Genomic DNA, 21,439 nt, shown 5'->3' on the forward strand with positions numbered 1-21,439 from the left:
AGCGCATGGCCCCACCTCCCGGCCCTGGCGTCCTTCGATCCCCGCCGCGCTAGTCCCCACCCCGGGCCCGCCAGGCCCCGCCCCCGACGCTTCAGGCCCCGCCCCCAGCCCCGCCAGGCCCCGCCCCCGACGCCCCGGCCCCGCCCCCAGCCCCGCCAGGCCCCGCCCCCTGCTCGCCGCCTCCTCGCCGACGCCCCAGGCCCAGGCTCCGCCCCCGACGCTCCAGGCCCCGCCCCCAGCCCCGCCAGGCCCCGCCCCCTGCTCGCCGCCTCCTCGCCGACGCCCCAGGCCCAGGCTCCGCCCCCGACGCTCTAGGCCCCGCCCAGCGCCGGCGTCCGCCCGCCTCAGCCCGGCCCGCGCCAGGCCCCGCCCCGCCCCGCCCCCTCTGCGCGCTCAGCTCGGCACGGCTCCGCAGCCGGCGGGACGCGGCGGCGGCGGCGGCGCTCGCGCTCCTTTGTGCTCGGTCGGCGGCCTCTCGGGTCCTCTCCGCGCGTCCTCTCGGCAGGCTATCCCTAGCTCTCCGGTGACGGACCATGTCGACGGCAGGAACGGGCGCAGGCGTGGAGGCGGGCTTCTCCAGCGAGGAGCTGCTGTCGCTCCGCTTCCCGCTGCACCGCGCCTGCCGCGACGGGGACCTGGCCGCGCTCTGCTCGCTGTTGCAGCAGACGCCGCGCGCCCACCTGGCCGCCGAAGACTCCTTCTACGGCTGGACGCCGGTGCACTGGGCCGCGCACTTCGGCAAGGTGGGCGCGGGCGCTTTAAGGCGCCATCTTCCGCGGCTTCCCTGTGGGGCCCGAGGCGCTGGGCGCGGGGCGTGCCGGGAGCGCGGGGCGGAAGCCGGGTGGGCGGCCTGGGCGGCGGGGTCCTGGCGGGGGCCGCGGGGCGTGCCGGGAGCTCGGGGCGGAAGCGGGGTGGGCGGCCTGGGCGCCCCGAGCGAGGGGCCTGGGGCGCATGTGCGGCGGCACGGGCGGCGGGGTCCTGGCGGGGGCCGCGGGGCGTGCCGGGAGCGGAGCGCGGGGCGGAAGCGGGGTGGGCGCCCCGAGCGAGGAGAGGCCTGGGGCGCATGTGCGGCGGCACGGGCGGCGGGGTCCTGGCGGGGTCCTGGCGGGGGCCGCGGCGACGGCCCACGAGGGGCCCCGGGCGCGTGTGCGGCGGCGCAAGTTTCAAACGGGCTGGCTTCGCGGGCGCGCCGCCCCTAGCGGAGGCCGTTGGCGACTGCCCACCGCGGGCCGGGCTCCCGGGTGGAGGCCAGGGCGCGGGCGGGGGTGGGGCGAGCGGTGGGGGCGCGTGTCCGCCGCGGACCTCCGGGGTTAGGGTAGGGCGCGTCCTCGGGAGCTCCGCTCACTCCCCAGGGATTCGGTCCCAGGACGAGGGCCCAGCTGCATCTCCCAGCGGACACTGGTTCTCGTTTACGGACGTTGAGCAGCGCTCTCCCCGTGAAACGGTGCGGCCGGGGCGGAGGAAAGAAGGGGCCTCGCAGAGCCGGATGCCCTTGCTGCTGTGCATCTAGCGCAGTCGGTGCTGTCGTCTCGGGAAGCCGCGCGCGGCGCCGCCTCTAGTGGGAGAGTCCGGTTCGTGCCTGCGGGGCTGCGAGCGCCCCCACCTCCCGCCCCGCCCCCGGGACTGGGTCTGGCTCCGCGGCTCCCCGGCTCCCCGGCCCTGCGCGCCTGGCCCCCGGGTGCTGGCACGGTCGTGTGGGTAACTCAGAGCGTGAGTCCTCCACATGTTGGCTCTCGTGTGCTTTGGGGACGGGCAGCCCCGCCACAGGTGAGGACAGCTGGTCTTGAAAAGGCTCCCCTGTTGACCTATCGTCCAGTTGAGCATAACAGTATCGTGGGACAGTCTGGCACGTGCTGTCGAACGCTTAAGACCTCATTACAGTGCTCATTCAGAGTATTTAGCGACCCGGCTGCCTCCAGGTGCCTCCAGGTACCTCCAGGTGCCGCCAGGTACCTCTAGGGATTAGAGCCATAACCGGCTTCAGCACGCTTACCATGGAAGGTTTCAGGTTGTTTGATTTTACCTACAGTGAGGTGTAAAGCCCCTGAATTCACTTTTTGGAAGCCTCTTGTTTCTGTGGTACCGAGATGGTAGGTCAGCCTTGGACACCAGATGTACCTGGAGGAAGCCTGCCCTGTGCAAGGGCCAACTGGGCAGTTAGCGTGTTACCAACCATTCCCACCTTTCAAGCTAGTGTTCTTCGAAATGTGCCAACTGTGCACGTTTCCTGACCTTCCATGAGGTTCATTTTTCCTTGAGAGCTAAACATTATTTAAAATCTTTCATTACGCTTTGCTTTTTACGAGCTGTGTATGGAGCAGTACTTTTCCCAGTTTCCTAAAGCAAACCCATAGGTAACAGATTTATTAAGTCTACATAGCTCATACTTGGTCTTAATAAGTAACAGGTTTTGGTATGCCCACTGATATTTATCCTTGTTTTTCTTTTTTCTTTTGATTCAAAACCTGTTTGACTTATCACTAGTATTGGCACTTTCAGTTTTCATCCAGTCTGTTAATAACGGCGTATGTAAATGCGCACCAAAGGTGTGTCTCTCTCTTTTTATTTTTTTTTTATTTTTATTTTTTTTGTGTGTCTCTTTATCAGCTGTCACTCCCAGATTGTAGTTCCTGGAAGACCTGACACCGTGTGAAATCTGTGTATTCCCAAGTGTGAGAGCTCATTTCCCACAAATGTGGATTGCATGACCTCCTATGCAAGGAAGGCTTAAATTGCTGACCAGAGGCTAAGAGACCTAGGGTGAGACTAGGGTGTGGCCATTTGTTCATCATTTGAGCTCTGTCCTCTGGAAGAGAATTGTTGGCACTTGGAGCTTTTCCACTAACAGCTGTGAGCCTCGAGAGGGGAAACGAGGCCAAGTGAGGTCTGTGGACAGCGCCTGGCTCTGTGGGCACTTGGAGAATGTAAGTGGAGTGTGCCGAGCTCCTCCAGCCAGGTTAGGATAATTGCAGTGCCTGGCTGCAGAGTGTAGTCTTGCTGCCCCACCTATGTGCCCCAGGAGTCCAGAGCTTAGATGCCCTGTAGGCCTCCCCCGGTGGTGGTGGGGGTGGGGGGGAGCACGCAGAGTGTCAACACTTGAGTGCTGCCACTCACTCTGCATATGTGGTCCCTAAAACCAGGATCTGGAGAATGGGCCTCGACCAAGTTTTCTTGGAACGCTGTGTGTGTAAAGGTGCGCAGAGCACAGTTGTGTAGACTGCACAAAATAGTCTCTGAAGAGCGTACTATAGCTACACAGACTTTTTAAACTACCAATCACTTTGGTTTTGTTCTGTAGAGGTGCTTGAAAGTGGCAAGACGCAGTTTTGAGAGAAGTCTTTGAATATTGCAGTCTTTACTGATTCTGATTTTTCAGTTGTAGGAAAACAATATTTAAATTTGTGTGGTGTCAGTTTTTTTGACTTGCTGTGTACCAACTTTTTTTTTTTTTACCAGGGCAAGGAAAGTACTCCTTTGAATACCTATTTAAAATTTGTACCACGAAGGAATGACTTCTAACTGTTCCCTTAGAAAAAAGCTTGGTCACAAAAAATGCTACTTACCTGCATCATAGCATTGGAATTGTTTATGTAGTGTATAAAAGTATATGACATTTACACGTGTCATTCCCTCCTGCCGTTTTCAAAGCTGGAGTGCCTAATCCAGTTGGTGAGAGCTGGGGCCACTTTGGACGTCTCCACTACACGCTATGCACAGACCCCGGCCCACATCGCGGCATTTGGGGGACACCCCCAGTGTCTCATCTGGTTGATTCAAGCAGGAGCCAGCATTAACAAACCGGTAAGGGAGTGCTGATGATTAACTTGGTCTTTATTTTCTTTTTTCCGTTATAATTACATGGTGTTGTTTTAAATTGAGGCCTTAATTAGAGTTTGATACTTTCACCTTTCGACTGACTGAGGTTTACGTTTATTTAGTTGTGGATAATGGGCCCTTCACAGAGCCGTGCTTTCACCTGTTCCATGACTTCCCAAGCTCCTCGGCCATCCAAGGTGATGTGCCCGCAGTCACAGCTGGTAGCTGAAGGAGGCTGGCCTGGAGCCCAGGTTTCTTGGCTCCCCTGCCCACAGTGGCCTCCGCGTCATCTCCACACATAACCGTGGAGCACATCCATGCTAGCGAGAGATTGGCTGTTCAATCATCTGCATGGTTGGGTTAGCATTAGGCTGACCAGTATGAGTTAGTGACGCTCCAGAGATGACCTGGGCCTGTTGGCCAGACACAGATAAAGAGCAGGGGTTCTGTGTGGAAGGGGATAGGAGTGCGAGTGTGGGCGTGCCAGTTTCTCAGTGTGTTTTCTGTATGCCTTTCACTTCCTCAAAAAAAAAAAAAAAAAACCTCCAGGAGAAAGTTTCGCTTACTGAGGACTCCTGTGTGGGTGTAGATGACTCTGGACAGTCTGACCCTGGGGTCCGGGGCGGAGACCCTGCCCTGAGGGTGGATCTGTCTAGGGGCTTGTGCCTAAGGCTTTGTAGGGATGCCTTTATGCTTTCTCCGTTCTGTTCTTTCTCTCTATTCTGTTTTTATATGCTTTTTCTTGCAATAATCTTCAAGGGCATACCATGTGCAAAACAATTCTGATTTCCTCTCTGCTTTGCTGTCTTTCCCAAGACTCCTCCGTTGCTGATAAGTAGGTATAACAACTTGTGAGCCCCTCTCACAGGTAGCTCAACTTTGCACGCACAAGGCTGGAATTGGCGGACAGGTGTTTGTAGCAGCAGTTTATTTTTTTTATTTTTTTTTTTTTTTAAATATTTTTTCTTTATTTATTTATGATAGTCACACAGGGAGAGAGAGAGAGAGAGGCAGAGACATAGGCAGAGGGAGAAGCAGGCTCCATGCACCGGGAGCCCGACGTGGGATTCGATCCCGGGTCTCCAGGATCGCGCCCTGGGCCAAAGGCAGGCGCCAAACCGCTGCGCCACCCAGGGATCCCTGTAGCAGCAGTTTAGAACAGAGCTCAGGGGAACAGTGAATGACAGTGCGTGTTGCTTTTATCTGTGTGTTCAGAGGTTTCAGCCCCATACCATTGTTGCATCAGGCATGCCTGTCTCCACCTGTCTGTCTGTTCCTGGTGCTGCCTTCTCTGCTCCAGGTCTCCTAGCAGGACACCTGGGGGTGATGGGGGGGGGCCATGCTCTACCTCCTTTCCCTGGCCTGGGGCTTGTGCTTTCAGTCAATCTCCTTATTAATGAAAAATGGATAATCCTTGAGTGGGAGTGATTAATAATTAATATGGAACTTCAGGGACATCTGGGTGGCCCAGCAGTTGAGCATCTGCCTTTGGCTCAGGTCGTGACCTGAGGGGTCCTGGGATGGAGTCCTGCATCAGGCTCCCTGTGGGAAGCCTGCATCTCCTCTGCCTGTCTCTGCATCTTTCGTGAATAAATAAATAAAATCTTCAAAAAAATATACGAAACTTTAGAATATTGATTTTCTTTTTTAAGGTTTTATTTATTTGAGAGAGAGCAGATGAGCACAAGTGGGAGGAGGGGCAGAGGGAGAAGCAGACTCCCCACTGAGCAGGGAGCTGGATGGGATGATCCCGGGACCCTGAGATCATGCCCTGAATCGAAGGCAGACATTCACTGACTGAGCTCCCCAGGCACCCCTCTGTTGGTTTTCATTCAGCTTTTATGAAGCCCCTAATTTGTAGAGGTCCAAAGAAATCCTGTAGCACTGCCTCTCAGACCGTTTAATTCTAGGAGCTCTTTTTCATTGTAGCAGTCCTGTCTGGCCTGGATGAGGGGCTGCTGCTCTAGAGAGTACTGTGTGGGGACCCTCTGCACTCTGCTCCCAGGGCAGGAGTCCCCCAGGCCCCCACCTTCTCATGTCCGAGACTGTCACCTGAGGTCACTGGGTGTCCCAGCATGGTTCCTGAAAGGGTCTCTGCTATGCTATCATGGGTGGGGCTATGGTCTGAGTATCAGCTGTCACCATGTAGGGGACAGGCACCAGTGGCCTCAGAGGTCATAGCAGCCTCCCAACTGTTGACTCATCCTGAGCTGGAGCGTGTCTCGTCTCCCACATAAACTGTTAGAGACCCAGAACCAGGATTTCCTAAGTCCGGCCATGCTCCCAGAGCTGCCATGACATTTCTTCTTTCTCCTGTCTTGTTCATGTCCATTTTCTGGCACCTTAGTTATCGGCTGTCGGGATCCTCCTCAAACCTCACGGAGACTGTGTTTGCGCCTACAGACCGGCGCCAGGGGGTGATTCATGTGTGGTGCAGAGGCTCCATGTCCCTAGGGACAGGGGCATTCCGACTCCAGGGGATTTCTTCTAGATCCATCTATGACGACGACATGGGCATCACGTTGTGTAAGGATCTGTAGGCTATCTATTCACTGCTGTTCTAGAATTTCATTAGCATTCAGTACCACCCTTGATGTCTCGTAACTGGATCAGAACTGGACTTTTCTTTATTTGCAATTCAAGGTGACTCGTAGTCTCCGGCTCCCACTTCCCCTCATTACTCACTTTGCCCACAATAGTTCTGGAATCATACTCCAGAATATTTGATATTTTTGGAATGTGACTTGTCTGAGCCTGAGGCCTAAGGAACTTATGATGGTTGCTCCTCGAACTGTCTGGGCTGAGTGTTTTTGTTTTTTGTTTTTTAAGATTTATTTATTCATGAGAGACAGAGAAGCAGAGACACAGGCAGAGAGAGAAGCAGCCTCCATGCAGGGAGCCCGATGTGGGCCTCAACCCCGGGACTCCAGGATCACGCCCTGGGCTGAAGGCAGGCACTAAACCACTGAGCCACCCAGGGATCCCAGGGGCTGAGTGTTTTTGACTGTTCTTCCCTTCCTGGCTTGGGGGTATCCTGGGGGAAGCAGTTCTGGAGCTAGTTTGCTTCATCCTCTGTCCCACCATCTTCTTGGAGTAATAGAGCAAACTTTACTTGTCCTTGCTCCAAAAACCTCTTTTGTTTTCCTAGTGGGGGGCGGGGGGGAGTTCAGAGCGGGACCACCTCCCCTAAGTCTTCATGCCATCCTCCTGGAAGTACTTACCTGCAGTTGTACCTACTTCCTGTCTCCCTCTCCCCATCTTTTTGGGAGTTTGGGGGTAGGTTTTGTTAAGAATCTGAGGGGCACCTGGGTGGCTCCGTGGGTGAAGTGTCTAACTTCAGCTCGGGTCATGATCCACAGTCCTGGGATCGAGTCCCAGATCCCAGTCCCAGGATCCAGTTTTGGTTCAGGCTCCCTGCTCAGCGGGGAGCCTGCTTCTCCCTCTGGCCTCCACCCTCCTCATGCTTGCGCCCCCTCTCCCCAAATAAAATACCCTTTTAAAAAAAAATCTGACTTCACTTAATGGCTCCCTGGGTAGCCACATGGAATTCTGTGTTTCTTTCTTTGGAAATAGGCTTATTCTGTGTAGAACTTTCCATCACCTTTGAGCTCACTTTAAATCAGTGTTTATACTTTTCTCTCCATGACACACTGGAGTCTCTCAGGTTACATTTGGTTGTAGAAGCTAGCACTCTTCACTTTGGGCTGCACCCCAGGATTCCTGTGGAAGTACAGGCCAGGAGCAGTGGGGAGGGAGCTTGGCTGTGTCCCAGTTTCTGAATGAGCTTGTCTCTGGGTGCCACGCCCAGAACACAGCCACTCCTCCCTCAGTTACGGGTAGTGGTCTGCTGCCAGGTTTGGCTTCCAGGGATGGTAAAGTGTGAGGACTCCGTAGCTGTGCTGCTTGGTCAGGCAGGAGGCCCTGCATCATTGTTTCTAGCAGAAACCGCATCCTTCTCTTGATTACTGTATCTGTCTTTCCGTCTTGCGAACCAGAGAGCCTGTGAATGAAATCATATTTCAGGTTCTTCCCCATTCATACAGTGCAAACTCATTCATCTCCTTCACTGTCACTCCCAGAGTTGGCTCACTTTCTCTGCTTTCTCAGCATTATTCTGAAGCACAAGCCCCACTCAGACGGAGGCAGCCTTTCTCGGGGTCTTTGGACGAAGTAGGCTGTGTGTGGTCCCGGGTCCTCTTCCTCATCATTCCTGACCCTTTTACCATAACCCTCCTTGTCTAAAGTATAGTTGTAATTGGGGCGCAGGGGGCCACTGGTGCTGTCCCAGCTCAGGCTAGCCCTGTGGCGGATGTGGACACATGTAGGTAGACCAGACCAGGTGTGTGATGGTGTGTGCTGTTCCTTGGCCTTGCTTGCTTTTTTCTTTTTATCCTGTTAGAGGATAATTGTTTTGGGTTTTAAGTACAACACATTTGTGCTGAGATCAGCATAAAGTGATTTCTTGACTTCCATGTGGAGTGTGCATGCTATCCCTGCTGGAGAGGCCCCACAACTCTTTGTTCTTGACCTAGGAATTCAGGAAAACATGCCCTTTTTGTGGCCTGCTTTTATTTTCCCTCCAGCATCTCTCTAGCTATATTTCTGTGTGGTGTTCTTTAAATTTGACTTGCTGTGTTGTTTTGTCTCAAGGAAGAACGAGGTGCATGGTCCGTGTCAATTGTTTACCTTGAAAATGTCAGTCTTGTTAGATCTGATATGCTGTGTGTGCCTTCTGTTGTTGCAGGACTGTGAGGGCGAGACCCCCATTCACAAGGCGGCTCGCTCTGGGAGCCTGGACTGCGTCAGTGCCCTGGTGGCCAATGGGGCTCACATCGAGTAAGTGCCTTCACTTATTCCTCCACCAGAGAGCTAGTCAGGGCACTGTGCTTATAGACAGCATGTACTGAGAGCAAGTAGCAGTCCTCAAGTTTGTGTTTCTAGTAGCAGTGTAACTTTGCTTTTTATAGATCAGTTGGCATTAGTGGGCAAGGTTTTGCTAGCGGAGGGAGCTTCATCCTGGCAGCAACAGGATTGTTGCCATGACAGCAGGTGAGGATAGAAAGAGCAGTTAAACTAATTGAGCTTGGAACCTGGCATTGTTGACTTTGCCACTAACTAGTTGTGTCACCATGGGCAAGTCCTCAGACTTATTTTGCCAGTGTTAACTTTAAAATGAGGCCCTTGGATTGGGTTAGAACATCTTTTCAGGCCTCTCTGGTCCCCAAATTCTTGCAAACACTTAGCTTTTCTAAGTGGTGATTTTCTCATTTTCCAGCAGATGTGAGAACAGTGTGCAGTAAAGCCTATTTTACTTTTAATTTATAACTTCTTGTAAAGTGGAACCATATACATTAAAGACTTCAGACTCAGAGCTCTTCATACTGGTGACATTTTTGTAATCTTATCTAGTTTATTGGTGGTTTGATAGAACAGTATTAGTATCTAAGTGTATTAATTTAAAGATGTGGTCTTAATGCAAAAGTCATTAGCTAGCCTTGGCAGTAAACGTTTATTTTAGGTGTTAAATTCATTTGTATTAACTTTCTCTTAAAGATTTATATTATAAACATTTTTCTTCTGCAGTTCACAGCATTAACAAAATGGATGCGGTTTTCACCCTTAAATGTTGAGTGTAAGCTATAGAGCTGTAATAACCAAAATAACTACAATGTCAGCTTTTTTGTTTTAAGTGTCGTGACTATTTCATAAAAATTAATTACAAAGCACTTTATTCTAATTGGAATTGTGAAAATCTAGACTTTGGGAGAAATAAACCCACAAAACTAACTTAGTTTAACCCTTTGGTTTCCACTTCATTGTTTTGACTCTGTGTTATAATAAGTCTATTGAAAATAGATCCTGGATAGCAAAACCATATAGGTTAATTAATGCAAGGCCTAATACCAGGGGCTGTCATTTGGCTCCTAGGATCTTAGCTTCTGTTTCATTAAGTGTTATATTGTTAAGTCATTGGTTTGGGCTTGGATCTTTTACTTCCATAGAAATTTAGTATTGTAAGTATGCCCTGTATTAACTGTTACATTGCAGGGCACTTTGTGACTTCATATGTAGTTATGACTTCAGGTAATGTAAAAACAATGGATAATGCAAATATATGTTACACAATTTGAGTTGATTCTCAATGGATTGCTTCAAACTGAAGTTCTATATGCAGTTTTCTTAGCTGTGTTTAGATTAAAAACTCCAATCTTTGATTTTCATAACAGAAGCTTTGATTATGAAATACAGAGTCATATTAAAATCAATGATCAAATTGCTTGTCATTTATTGAAATAATAATTAGAAGTTGACCTTTTTAATGACTTTTCTAAGCAATAGTCTAATTGGTCCTGAACATTTTATTACTAAGATGTTAGTTCTCTTCATTTCAATGAATAGCTTAATCCTTTGAGCCAATAAATATTGACCTCTATGTCCTTTTTTTAATAGGTGTCTTTCTAAAATGAGAACCTTTTATTTACAATTCTGTCCTTGGTTACAGGGCCCTCAAGTGTCTTTTTCCCACCAAGTGTGACTGAGCTAGGCCTCGAGTGCCAGTCTGTTTTTCCTCAGTATAAGAGCCACCCCCTCGAGACCCTGCATTATGGTGATTTCCCTGGCCTGAACCTTCAGATGTTTTTTTAGAAGAAGTGTTCACCCTGAGCCACCTACCCAAAAGTGGTTCTTAAAATTCTAGGTCTTTGGCCTGGAGACAGAGCATTGAGAATCAATTGTATATGTGGTTATTTAGTTTTCGCATCTGGAGAAATTGCCAGTTTTGCTGAGAAGCTAATTTATAAATTACTTTTTGATATCTATTTGTTCTGCACATTTTTATAGTTTAACACTTTTAGCCTACAAACAGATAATAGTTTGAGTCCCCCAAATTAATGGTACATAGATCTCCCTTGTTTGCTGTAACACTGCTCATATGGTAAAGGGTAGTCCTAGCAAGTAACCTGCCTTCCTGTTGTTTTGTTTTTTTAAGAGGTTCAAGGGTCACGGTATAAATTTACTTACCCAAAGTGATTTATGTTTTTTCCAGTTCAGAATGGGCCAGATTACTGATTCTTCATATTACATGCAATAATATAAACTTTTCCTTTTCCTGTGAAGAGATTGCAAGCTGTCTTGTATCAGTATTTTGTCACACTTGGTGGTGGTGATTAATTTTGTTATTAATTCCTACCTTTTTTTTTTTTTTGTATCAGCTGCATAAAATGACCAAAATCTTAAGTTGCTGCTTTTTTGGTCACTGGGTAGATAATGATGAGGGCAAGTGTACCCCGCATCTGTGGCTAGAATGGTTTGTTGTGTAACTCACTTGTCAATATAGGCCGCGTCTGTACGATAACGCATGTCAGCCGCTGGGCACCGTGTATAACATTTTCTAGCACCACACGTGAGTATGTTGATGGAGTTTTTTTTTTTTTTTTTTTTTTTTCCTTCTCTTTTACATCTTGAGTCTTGGTGCCAAGTTTTCTTTTTCTCATGAGGTTTTTGTTTCTGGCTTATAACAGTGGTCATCATTTGCCATTGTTTACATCCAAAAGTAAAAATACATAGGATTAAGTACTAATTCTGTGACCAAGTTAAATGTTTGCATACTTTAAATTCCCTGAACTTCTGCAGACTCTTCTCAAGTATGGCAGGTATGGAGTTCTCTTAAGTGAGGTATTGCTTGTATGACAATTCTTCCGTTGTAGCCACTCCCTGAGTACTGCTCGCCCTGAAGGGTTTTCATCCGAGAGGCACGTACTAACATGTAAACCACCACTGCCTCTTTTCTTTCTGATAATGGAATCAGTAGCAATGTAAGATCAAGTCTTCCTGTGATTTTGAAGAAAGACTTGAGCACTGAACTACCTGCTGATAATTAAGACCCTTTGATTACTGAAGTTGTAAACCAGGTTTTGAGCCTTTAATTACTACTCTCTTCACTTTCAGTATTTTGGCACCAGTTAACCTTGGTTACTTTGTTTTCTTGAGAGGCAAAGTGGGGGACGTTACTGTGTCAACCAGATATTGAAATATAGCCTTTTTTTCTGCCTCTGAGTAGAAAGGAACGGATTTGGCGGGATTGAGAGTGAAACTAGAATTGCTTGGACTTTGGGCAGATTTGCTGGCCCATTCTGTGCCACGTCACACGGGTGCTAGCATTTAATTAGGTCACGACAGAGTGTCCTCGCTTCCGAGAGCAGAGCATTTCTGTAGAAGCCCCTAATTCCGTGGTGACCAGATCTTCACATGGGCAACATATTCTAGCTTCATCATTCTGATCCCAAGAACTGTGGTCATCAGATACCCAGAGAAGCATCACTAGCCTTATGTAAGCAAGTTCGGTGAGTCACTCAAGAAAAATCCTTCTTGCCTAATTTAGAAAATAGGCATAGTTGGCTGAAGTCACAAAAGTCTAAAATGTTATCTTAATAGATTTTGTTTTAATGCTGCAAAACCATATAGACTACTGAACTTTTAGACATTCTTAATTGAAATTGAGTTCATTTTAGTTTGATTTGTAATGGGGGATCACATTTATGTCCCAGCCTCGTGTGCTCGCCCAGAGAGCCCTGTCTGGAAGCGGAATTCCTGTTAGGGCACATACGTGCCATGAGCATATTTCATGTTTGTGTCAGAGGTTTGATTGTAACTGCTGCCTGGGGCAAAATCTAGCCCAGGCTTACATAGTTGGCTGTTCATTCATATTTGAAATTTGTGGTTTCTTTTCATTGGTTCACCTGTTTGCCCTGAATAGTAGGAGTCTATGAATTTATTAGAATCATAACTCTGAATTAGTTTCTGATTTGGGGTCCTCTGCCTCCTGCCCTCCTCCCTGCCTAGTCTCCCTCCCTTACCACATTGTCACTCTGGCTGACTTGTCTGATCCTGCTGTTGGCTGACTCTTTCTCCCTTTCATTGAAGAGCTGCCGGCCTGGTGGAGGAACTACTTACTTTCTGAGATGGCTCTGAAGGTCCTTCTGCCTGCCAGACAAGGAGCAGGGGTGGAGTGACGGTCCTCTAAAGTTGTTGACATACTTCGTTTAGAATTTTTATTTGTTTCACAACACCTTGAATAACCTAGATTCTGATAATTGTTTAATGACTGCTTTCAAATAGCCAATGATTTCCAGATCCAAATATCTTTTTCCTTTGCTAAATTATAGTGGGAACACATGAAGCATTTTACTGGACTCTATGAATGATGCTCTTATATTTTAATGTATGCAAACATAATTGAGGTTCAGTTACAGTGTAAAACTATCCTCAGTAATGTTGACCTTGAAATGAAAACTTGGCACCAAATTTATTCAGGTAAATACTTGAAAAAATAGTTTCTTCCTCTTGTTACCTGAAGACTGTATTTAAGAAAGTCTTCATAATTAAAGAGTTTGGATACCAAAGGGTTAAAAATACACGTTTTTCTTTTACTGAAGAAATTTTAGATGTTTGCTAATGTTGTCTGTACAAATGGACATTTAGTGATTTTTTTTTTTTATCTTTTTTTTTTTTTTAACGATTCCATGTATTTGCTTATTTCCATCTAGGAATAGTTACTAATGTATTTGAGATACAGCATACCAAATTTTAAAGTAACCAGAATCGTGAGTGAATGGTTTTTAGTCCATACTGTTAAAGTTTTGATGAAAAATTGGCATATTTCGATTGGCTTCATGCTGAAAGTGGCTGGAGGTGATTGGAAAAGGCAGTGTTGTGGAGCTTCAGCTCCCGGTCAGGGCAGTCATGTGACAGTCGCTCACACTCAGTGACTGTGCCTTGCAGCCCACGTGTGTATATGTATTTGTAATCCAAATGTTGCCTGCGAATATGTGATCCCTTATTATTTCAGTGTCCTGTGTTCTGAACCATTGCCCGTTTTAAATCACAGAGAAGATTCTGAATCTGTAAAACCTACACGTGTCAATGTCTTACAGCTACGTAATTCGAATTGACTTGATTTTTTCAAGTAATCCTAGAAAGGGGGAGCATTCCATATAGAAACTGCTGAGACTGCCACAGGTGCTTCTCCGAAAACCTTACGGTTGTGGCATTGAATGCTCAGTATGGCTTCCTTTCTTCACACGAGGCATACTGTTGAGGTATTTGTTGCGGTGATTGGTTTTAATGCTAATCTAGGAATTCAGATATAGATTCTTTAGATTTGCATGCTTTGCTTACCCTAATTTAAGATATCTACCTTTTATTGTAACTAACAATAGTTAAGTTGAGATCAGAATTTTAACAGAACTATTATTTATATAAAAATTGTGGTTATCTCTTTATTGTCACATGGCATTAACAAAAAAGAAAACATCTGAAGGTGATGTGACAACTCAGATTCTAAACATTGTCTCAGTTATTTCCTGATCCGTGGTTTTTCAAATTAAAGAAAAAACTGTTCCTACTAGAACGGCTTCTCATCTGTTGCAGGGACGTGACACTGTAAGTGGAAAAATAGATGGAGGACTAGGTGGCCACAGAGTAGGCTTTTGTCTTCAAGTGCTTTTCAGTACAAGACACTTTAATACCTTCTTCAGAACTTTATGACAGATAATACGGTAACCCGGTGTTTACACTTTAGCTTCAGTGAAGCTTAAAAACAAAGTTTCTTTGCCATTTATTGAGCAGAAAAAATAATTCACAGTGAGATTATTAGAAGTCTTCTGTATTTCCATATTCCTCTTTGGAAAGAATATTGGGGTCCCCCAGGAAGACATGGGTGGCCTGCTCGAGATCACTTTCACAGTCACCCTGAGTGTTATAGAAACTAGAATCCACAGGTGCCAGCACCAGCAGCAGTCTCAGCAGCCTAAAAATCTGATCCTGTCAGCTTTTTTTTTTGAAGAGTGTTGTTTTTTTTTTTTGGAAGTTCAACAAACTAGACCCAATTTTGAACATCCTGTTGATTGATGTCTAATTTTTAAGTCCTGCCCAGTTTCAAAGATTATTTTCAGCTGGATATCAGAGCCAGTGAACGGAGAGCTTTTAGAAATGACCTCATAGCACATCCACAGGGTTCTCATCTTCCGAAATGGACAGAGGTGAATTTTGGGTCATGCATAGTCTGCATTCACCAATGTACATCACACTGAAGATGCTAAGTTTAAAAGTATACTTTTTTTTTAATTAGGCTAAACATATATGCTGTCATTACTGCCCCAGTTTTCATGCAAAATACGTTTTCAGAGTACTTTTGAATAATTTCTTTCAGATACTTTAAAACTTGGACTTTGGCCTAGTGTGTGGAGACTGCAGCTAAGATCGACATTTGTGCTGACACTATACCTAAGCTTGATGGGAGCACTGAGCATACTGATCAAGGCCACGGACCAAAGGGTGAAACCTTGGCTCTTTAGAAAGTACTGTGCCAGGGGCGCCTGGGTGGTGTAGCCCGCTGAGTGACCCAACTCTTGCTTTCAGCTCAGGTTGTGACTCATGGGTCCTGAGATCAAGCCCCACATTGGGCTCTGCTCAGCAGGGGTTCTCTCCTTCTGCCCCTCCTGCACACTCTAAGATAAGTAAATCTTTACAAATAAATAAATAAACAGAAAAAGTGCCATGGCAGACCCAGAGCACCACTGGAATGGGGAGCTGCCCTGCCCCCTGCCAGCCTGCGGTCACACCCCTGAGCTACTGCCACTGACAGGAAGGTAAGGGGGAGCTTAGTGTTAATATCTATTTCAACTTGGAACACAAAACTTTAAGGCTTAATAAGTTGATGGTATATTTTCACCAGGATTACTGTGTCAGCTCTTCAAACATCAAAATTGAAGCACACTCGAACAAGTAGGAAAAGCATGTGTGAAAAAAGGATTAAAAGACCTCAACCCCCTTTTGTCAGAAGTTCAGGTTTTAAACCGAGTCCACGTAATGATTCTTTATTCTAGTCTTTGACTTGGAAACCCACATGAGTTTGAGCTGCTCTGATACGCTTGCAAGTCTCCTCTGCTTATTAAACTATAAGGGGCTTGAGGAATCCAGACTTCTACAGGTCATATTCACCTTGCTCTCAGTAAACATTCCCTGCTTGTGGGACCCAGGACATTCAGCAGAAAACACCCAAGTGGAGCGGAGACCACCACCATCTGTCTCACTCATTTCCACGTGCTTTCGGGGCTAAAGTTCACTATAGATGGTTGTCTTGGTATGTAATATTCTATGACGTAGTGGGTTTGGTGACTTGTTAAAAGTTGTTTTTTTGAATTAAGTAGTAAGTAAAGTTTCTGGAAAAACAGCTTTGAGGAACCTATGGACAGATAAGTTTCATAAAAATTGAGGACGAGGGACGCCTGGGTGTCTCAGTGGTTGAGCATGTGCTTTTTGGCTCAGGTCATGATCCCGGAGTTCTGGGATCGAATCCTGCATCAGGCTCCCTTCACCTATGTCTCTGCCTCTCTCTATGTGTCTCTCTCATGAATAAATAAAATCTTTTTAAAAATAAAATAAATAAAAAATAAAAATTGAGTTAGTACCATCTACTGGTTACATGTTATTCAGCAGACCCAATCTGCTGCTTGGTTTTTTATGACCCGTAAACTAAGAATGATGGTTACCCCCTTAAAGGGGTTGAACAAAAATCAAAAGAATAATTATTTTGTGACAAGCTAAAATTATATAAAATTCTCATTTTAGTGTCCACGAATGAAATTTCACCATAACGTAGCCATGCTGTAGTGTTTACATGTTGTCCGAGATTGCTCTCAGGCTGAGAGGACTGACCTGAGTAGTTGTGAGCGGAAGTGTGACCTGGAGAGTCTGCAGTCCTTAGCGTCCAGCCATTCATAGGGAAAGTGCCTGCTCTGGGATAAGTACGCCCCATTGCACCCTTCCAGCCAGTTTCTGCATTGAACAGTTTTTGCATTGAGCATTCTGCTCCAGAGCAGCCACTTAGCCATTCTCTAGTGTATGCAGAGGAGAATTAGGGAGTGGATGTTTGGCAGGGTAGACGATGAAGGTACATAAGTGGGGGTCTTGTTGGTGAGTGCCAGAATCAGGTATTAAGAGATCTTCTGCTTGAGAGGAGGATAAATGCTGTTAAACTATGTTGTGTACATTCAGTCTTTAGTGACAAGAGAAGGAATGTATGGTTGACCCTTTAACAATGGGGGTCTGAACGGTGTACCTCTATCCATACGTGGATTTTTTTATATATGTATATAAATATAGTACATACTATAGATGTGATTTTTCTTTTCTCTAGCTGACTTTATTGTAAGCATAGAGTATATAATACACATAGCACACAGAATGTATGTTACTCTTTGTATTACCAGTAAAGCTGCTTCTGGATGATAGTAGGCTCTCAGTACTTAAGTTTTGGGGAGTGAGCAGTTACATGTGGGTTTGTGACTACACAGGGGTTTGTACCCCCAGCCCATCATTGTTCAAGGGTCTGCTCAAGTCAAAATCTCCCATAGCTTCCTGGGGGCAGAGATAGTGTGTGTCCCCATTTCTGGTAACACCGTAGGAACAATGCCACAGTTATTAGCTCCCAGTTAATTCTTCCACAGCCACCATGTGTCCCAGATTCTGCCCCTACACCTTCTAGAATGTTTTGATCTCCCTTTTTGATCACTCTCACTTCTTGGCTTGTCCCGTCCTGCAAATGTATGTGCAGAACCAGCACCTATTCAGCCTGGCCCGTGACCGTCCATCCTTGCTTGGGCTGTACTGGGGAGCAAGGGGTATGAGTTGAGGTCCTTCTCTTGTTTAGGTTCGAAGATGATACTTGATGCTCTATGGAAACATATCGTGCAGTTGTGTGTGTACATGGGTGGGGGAGCCCTCACTTGGCCTGTCTCTGGTTTCAGCACGCAGCCCAGGTCAGCCCTGTAGTCTCCACAGAGTCTCCAGATGTTGGCACTGGTTTGTTGCTTATTTTTCTTTAAGATCTCTTTCCTTGGGAAAACAGTAAACTTGTTAGTCTAATCCGAGTCCAGGGGATCCCTGGGTGGCGCAGCGGTTTAGCGCCTGCCTTTGGCCCAGGGCATGATCCTGGAGACCCGGGATCGAATCCCACGTCGGGCTACCTGTGCATGGAGCCTGCTTCTCCCTCTGCCTGTGTCTCTGCCTCTCTCTCTCTCTCTCTCTGTGTGCCTATCATAAATAAATTTAAAAAAAATTAAAAAAAATAATCCGAGTCCAGTCTGGCATGCTGTTTCTGGATGGAAAGTGAAGCATTGAGGGTGTTTTGGAAATTCTCATCTTCCACGACTTGAGAATATTGGCTGCTCCTTAAACTTCTCTGTTGTCCTCGGTGACCTTTATGACCGCGGATGCCGTTTAAACCGTGTGTGCTGCTCATCATCCTTCTCTGATCTACCAAAGACTTCTGTTCCCTGTCAGCTTAGTTCTGTGTCCTCTGCTTTTGGAGACCAACTCTGTATTTCTGTATGAAGTGATCATTTTATAAACTGTGTGTGTGTTCCAGGTCTTCATGTTTCCAAATTTTGAAGAATTAGATTTTTTTTTTTTCATGTGGCTACCTATTATCCCGTCCACATTCTTGATAGAGTAGATCATTCTGGACAACTACCCTTGCGGTAGCCCCTGAAGATGAAATACACCATTTAAAAAGCTCATCCAGTCAAAAACTTAGTTTAGTGTTGGCATATCAATAGCATGATGATTTCAGAAACTGTAAGTGTATGATCATTTTAAATGTATGTAATTAATATAATTCACTCTGCCCAAACGTTGACATTTCCTTTCTATTTGATGTATACAGCACAATAAAAATAAGGCCCAGTTGTAGAAGAATACTCCGAATTCATAGCTGTGAAATCAGAATGTCCTCATTAGTTCTGCACACAATTGCCTTATATTTTTTTAAAAAAATATTGTTGATTTCTGGGATTCTCAAGTCTGGTTTCTTTTATATCTGCTCAAACTGAGTTTGGGCTTTCACCTTTCTTTCTTTGGAATATATAATATTTATTTGTCTCACGCTTTAAAGAGAAGAGACAAGTTTAGCAATTATCCACAAATAACACAGATTTTTCATTTCTGAGGATAGAGCTTTATGAGTGTGTGGGCTAGAGATGGGAGTATAGGGCTTACTGTTGTCTTCACAGGAAATCCCTGTGTCCCCCTAATGTGTGGTTTTTACTCTGAAGTGGCTTTTGCATTAACATCAGCCTGGGAAGCAAGCGTCACACGTTGTGCATTGGTTATCGGTGACGCTGTAAGGCCTGTGTTGGTCGTGCCTGTGGCCTCGTGGCAGCGCAGGCACAAGAGCCAGCCCCTGTCTGGTGCTTGCGTTCTCAGTGTATCAGCCTGTCTGTCTCTTTCACTGGTTTGCAGACTGACTTCAGGGCAGGCTATTTTTTCTTGTCTTTCAGGGGAATTTCAACAGGGAGTCACTTGTGTTCCTTTATTATTTCCTAATTGAGTTGTACGATGGTTCTTTCATATTCGTGTGGTCGGAATACTTCACGTTCTGCTGGCACTTCCTGCCGTAGGAGACCCCAACCATCACCTGTTAGAGTGGCCGGCCATCATGGGGTACTGGGCCCCCAGGGCCCTGTCAGGAAGCTCTGCTCAAGTAACATCTGTGCAGATGCTCTAAAAAGCCAGGGTGTCCGACCACTGCAGGCTTTCCTGAGGGCCAGCACACAACATAACATAGACACACACACACACACACACACACACACACACACACACACACACACACAGACTGAGTTGCTCAGCCTTCCAGTCCGATGATCCAGTTATCTTCATGTCAGGGCATCCTAAACTTCCACTTACAGTGTCACGTGTTAGCACAAATCTGGCTTATCGGTGCGCTGCTTCTAGGAAGCCGATTGTCATGAATGCCATGGACAATTTCAGTACATGTTTGTTTGTTATGATTTTACTCAAGCTAAAGGAATGGATTATTACAATTATGCAGATAATATAGACCTCAGTTTCGGGTTAAGTCTGAAGTTGGCGTAAACTTAAGTTCTTCAGACTCACCTAAAAAATGATTTTGAGAAGTTAAACAGGAAGATTCCTTTTTTAAAGTTTAGTGTGTTGATTTTAAATGCCTATCTCCCGAATCTTGCTTAGTAATGAGATGTGCGTAAGAGCACAGTTAGTTATGCAGCCAGGATGAGGAGCCTCCCCTGTAAGGGAGACCTGCTGTAAATCTGTATTCTCTTGCCATCCCCTTGAGATAGTCAGTCAGGTCTGCAGGAGCAGAGAGCAGGCGAGGATGCCGGCGGGGTGTAATTCTGTGTTTTTGTGTCACACAGCCTGAGAAATGCCAGTGGCCTGACGGCAGCAGACATTGCTCAAACCCAGGGTTTCCAAGAGTGCACCCAGTTTCTCTTGAACCTGCAGAATTGTCACCTGAGCCGTTTCTATGATAATGGCACCATAAATGGGGGCCATCAGAATATATTCCCTAATCACACTAGTGTTGGCGCAAATCGCAAGAGATGCTTGGAAGATCCAGAGCCCTTTGGAGTAAAGAAGGCTAGAACTGAAGGTGAGACACCTTTGTGGGCAGGAGGGGGGCGGACTCTGCTCCTTTCTGTAACGTGTGCTCTCTTTTACGGCTGGAGGCGCCTTCGAGATGAGACCGTCATTTGGGTACTGTGCCGGAGGATCCTGGTGCAGTGGTGGTGGCACTTTCCCCGTATGGCCACTTGGAAGATGGGCCCTTTAACAAAAGGGGAGCGGCCAGGAGGGCCGTGTTGACAGCTCAGATGGAAATGTGTGTATATAACTGCACACCCAGGTTTTTCTGCCATGAAGTAGGAAGATTTTTCTCATTTTCTTGTACCTGCTTGAAATATAACTATTAAAAAATTCTGCCACTGTGCCTGATTTTTGTTTGTTTCCTGTGAATGTTCCCGAGCTTATGAATAATAACATTGCTGGTCTGGTAGCAAAACACAGTTTCACGTCTGGGCAGGGAGAGGTTGGCCAACGCTGCTCCACATGCACTGTGCTCTGGCCTCAGCTGGTCTCCACACCCCCAGTATAGCGTGTGTGTCACAGCGAGACCTGGGGTGTCTGTGTGACGTGAGGATAAGTCTCGAAGGTAAGTTATTGATAAGTATTTTCCCACCTTATCTTCAGATAACTTCGGAGTTTGCAAACAGGGTCACCTAGTCACTCTCAGATGAAAACACACGTCCCCTTTGTGTAGAGAAAAAATACACCTGCATGTAAGATACCTCCTGAGACGAAGTAATCCCTTCATGAGAACACGGAGCAAACGTAGACTGGGGCACTGAGAGGTGGGAGTGAGATCACAAGCGCAGACAGGATTTGCTGAGCATAAGTACAAAGTTGTGCCCTCGGCTACACAAGGATAGTATGAGGAAAAGCTGAGCAGCTGGAGGTTTTAGGTGACCACACTTCATGGGGGTTGGTACATACTTCATGGGGGTCAGCATTATCCTCTTTCCAGTGCTGTACCTTTTCAGTTTAACATTTGCATCCGGATGAAAATGGGTTCTTGTTACTATAAAGGTGATAGAATTGTGTTACCTACTTTTTAAAATACTTTGTCACTATAAAAACTCGTGACTTTTTTGTAGGAATGAATGTATGAAGTCAAATATAGTATAGTTTACCAAATTTATACCTTTATAAATCGTATAATGGTGTGTGCTAGAATGATCATAAGCAC

At 46.5% G+C, this 21,439-nt stretch overlaps 1 protein-coding gene across 1 annotated transcript in view; it reads left to right on the forward strand.

Moving 5' to 3' along the window:
• Positions 1 to 388: 388 nt before the first annotated feature.
• Positions 389 to 21,439, forward strand: part of ANKRD10 (ankyrin repeat domain 10) — a 33,157-nt gene continuing 12,106 nt past the window's right edge. The window contains exons 1-4 of the mRNA XM_072782377.1: positions 389 to 743; positions 3,649 to 3,801; positions 8,561 to 8,652; positions 20,052 to 20,287. Of these exons, the coding sequence (XP_072638478.1) occupies positions 534 to 743; positions 3,649 to 3,801; positions 8,561 to 8,652; positions 20,052 to 20,287 (691 nt within the window). The 5' untranslated portion in view covers positions 389 to 533. The remainder of the gene's footprint in view (positions 744 to 3,648; positions 3,802 to 8,560; positions 8,653 to 20,051; positions 20,288 to 21,439) is intronic.

This window comes from Canis lupus, chromosome 17 (genome assembly GCF_048164855.1).
Source record: "Canis lupus baileyi chromosome 17, mCanLup2.hap1, whole genome shotgun sequence".
Taxonomy (NCBI): Eukaryota; Metazoa; Chordata; class Mammalia; order Carnivora; family Canidae; genus Canis; species Canis lupus.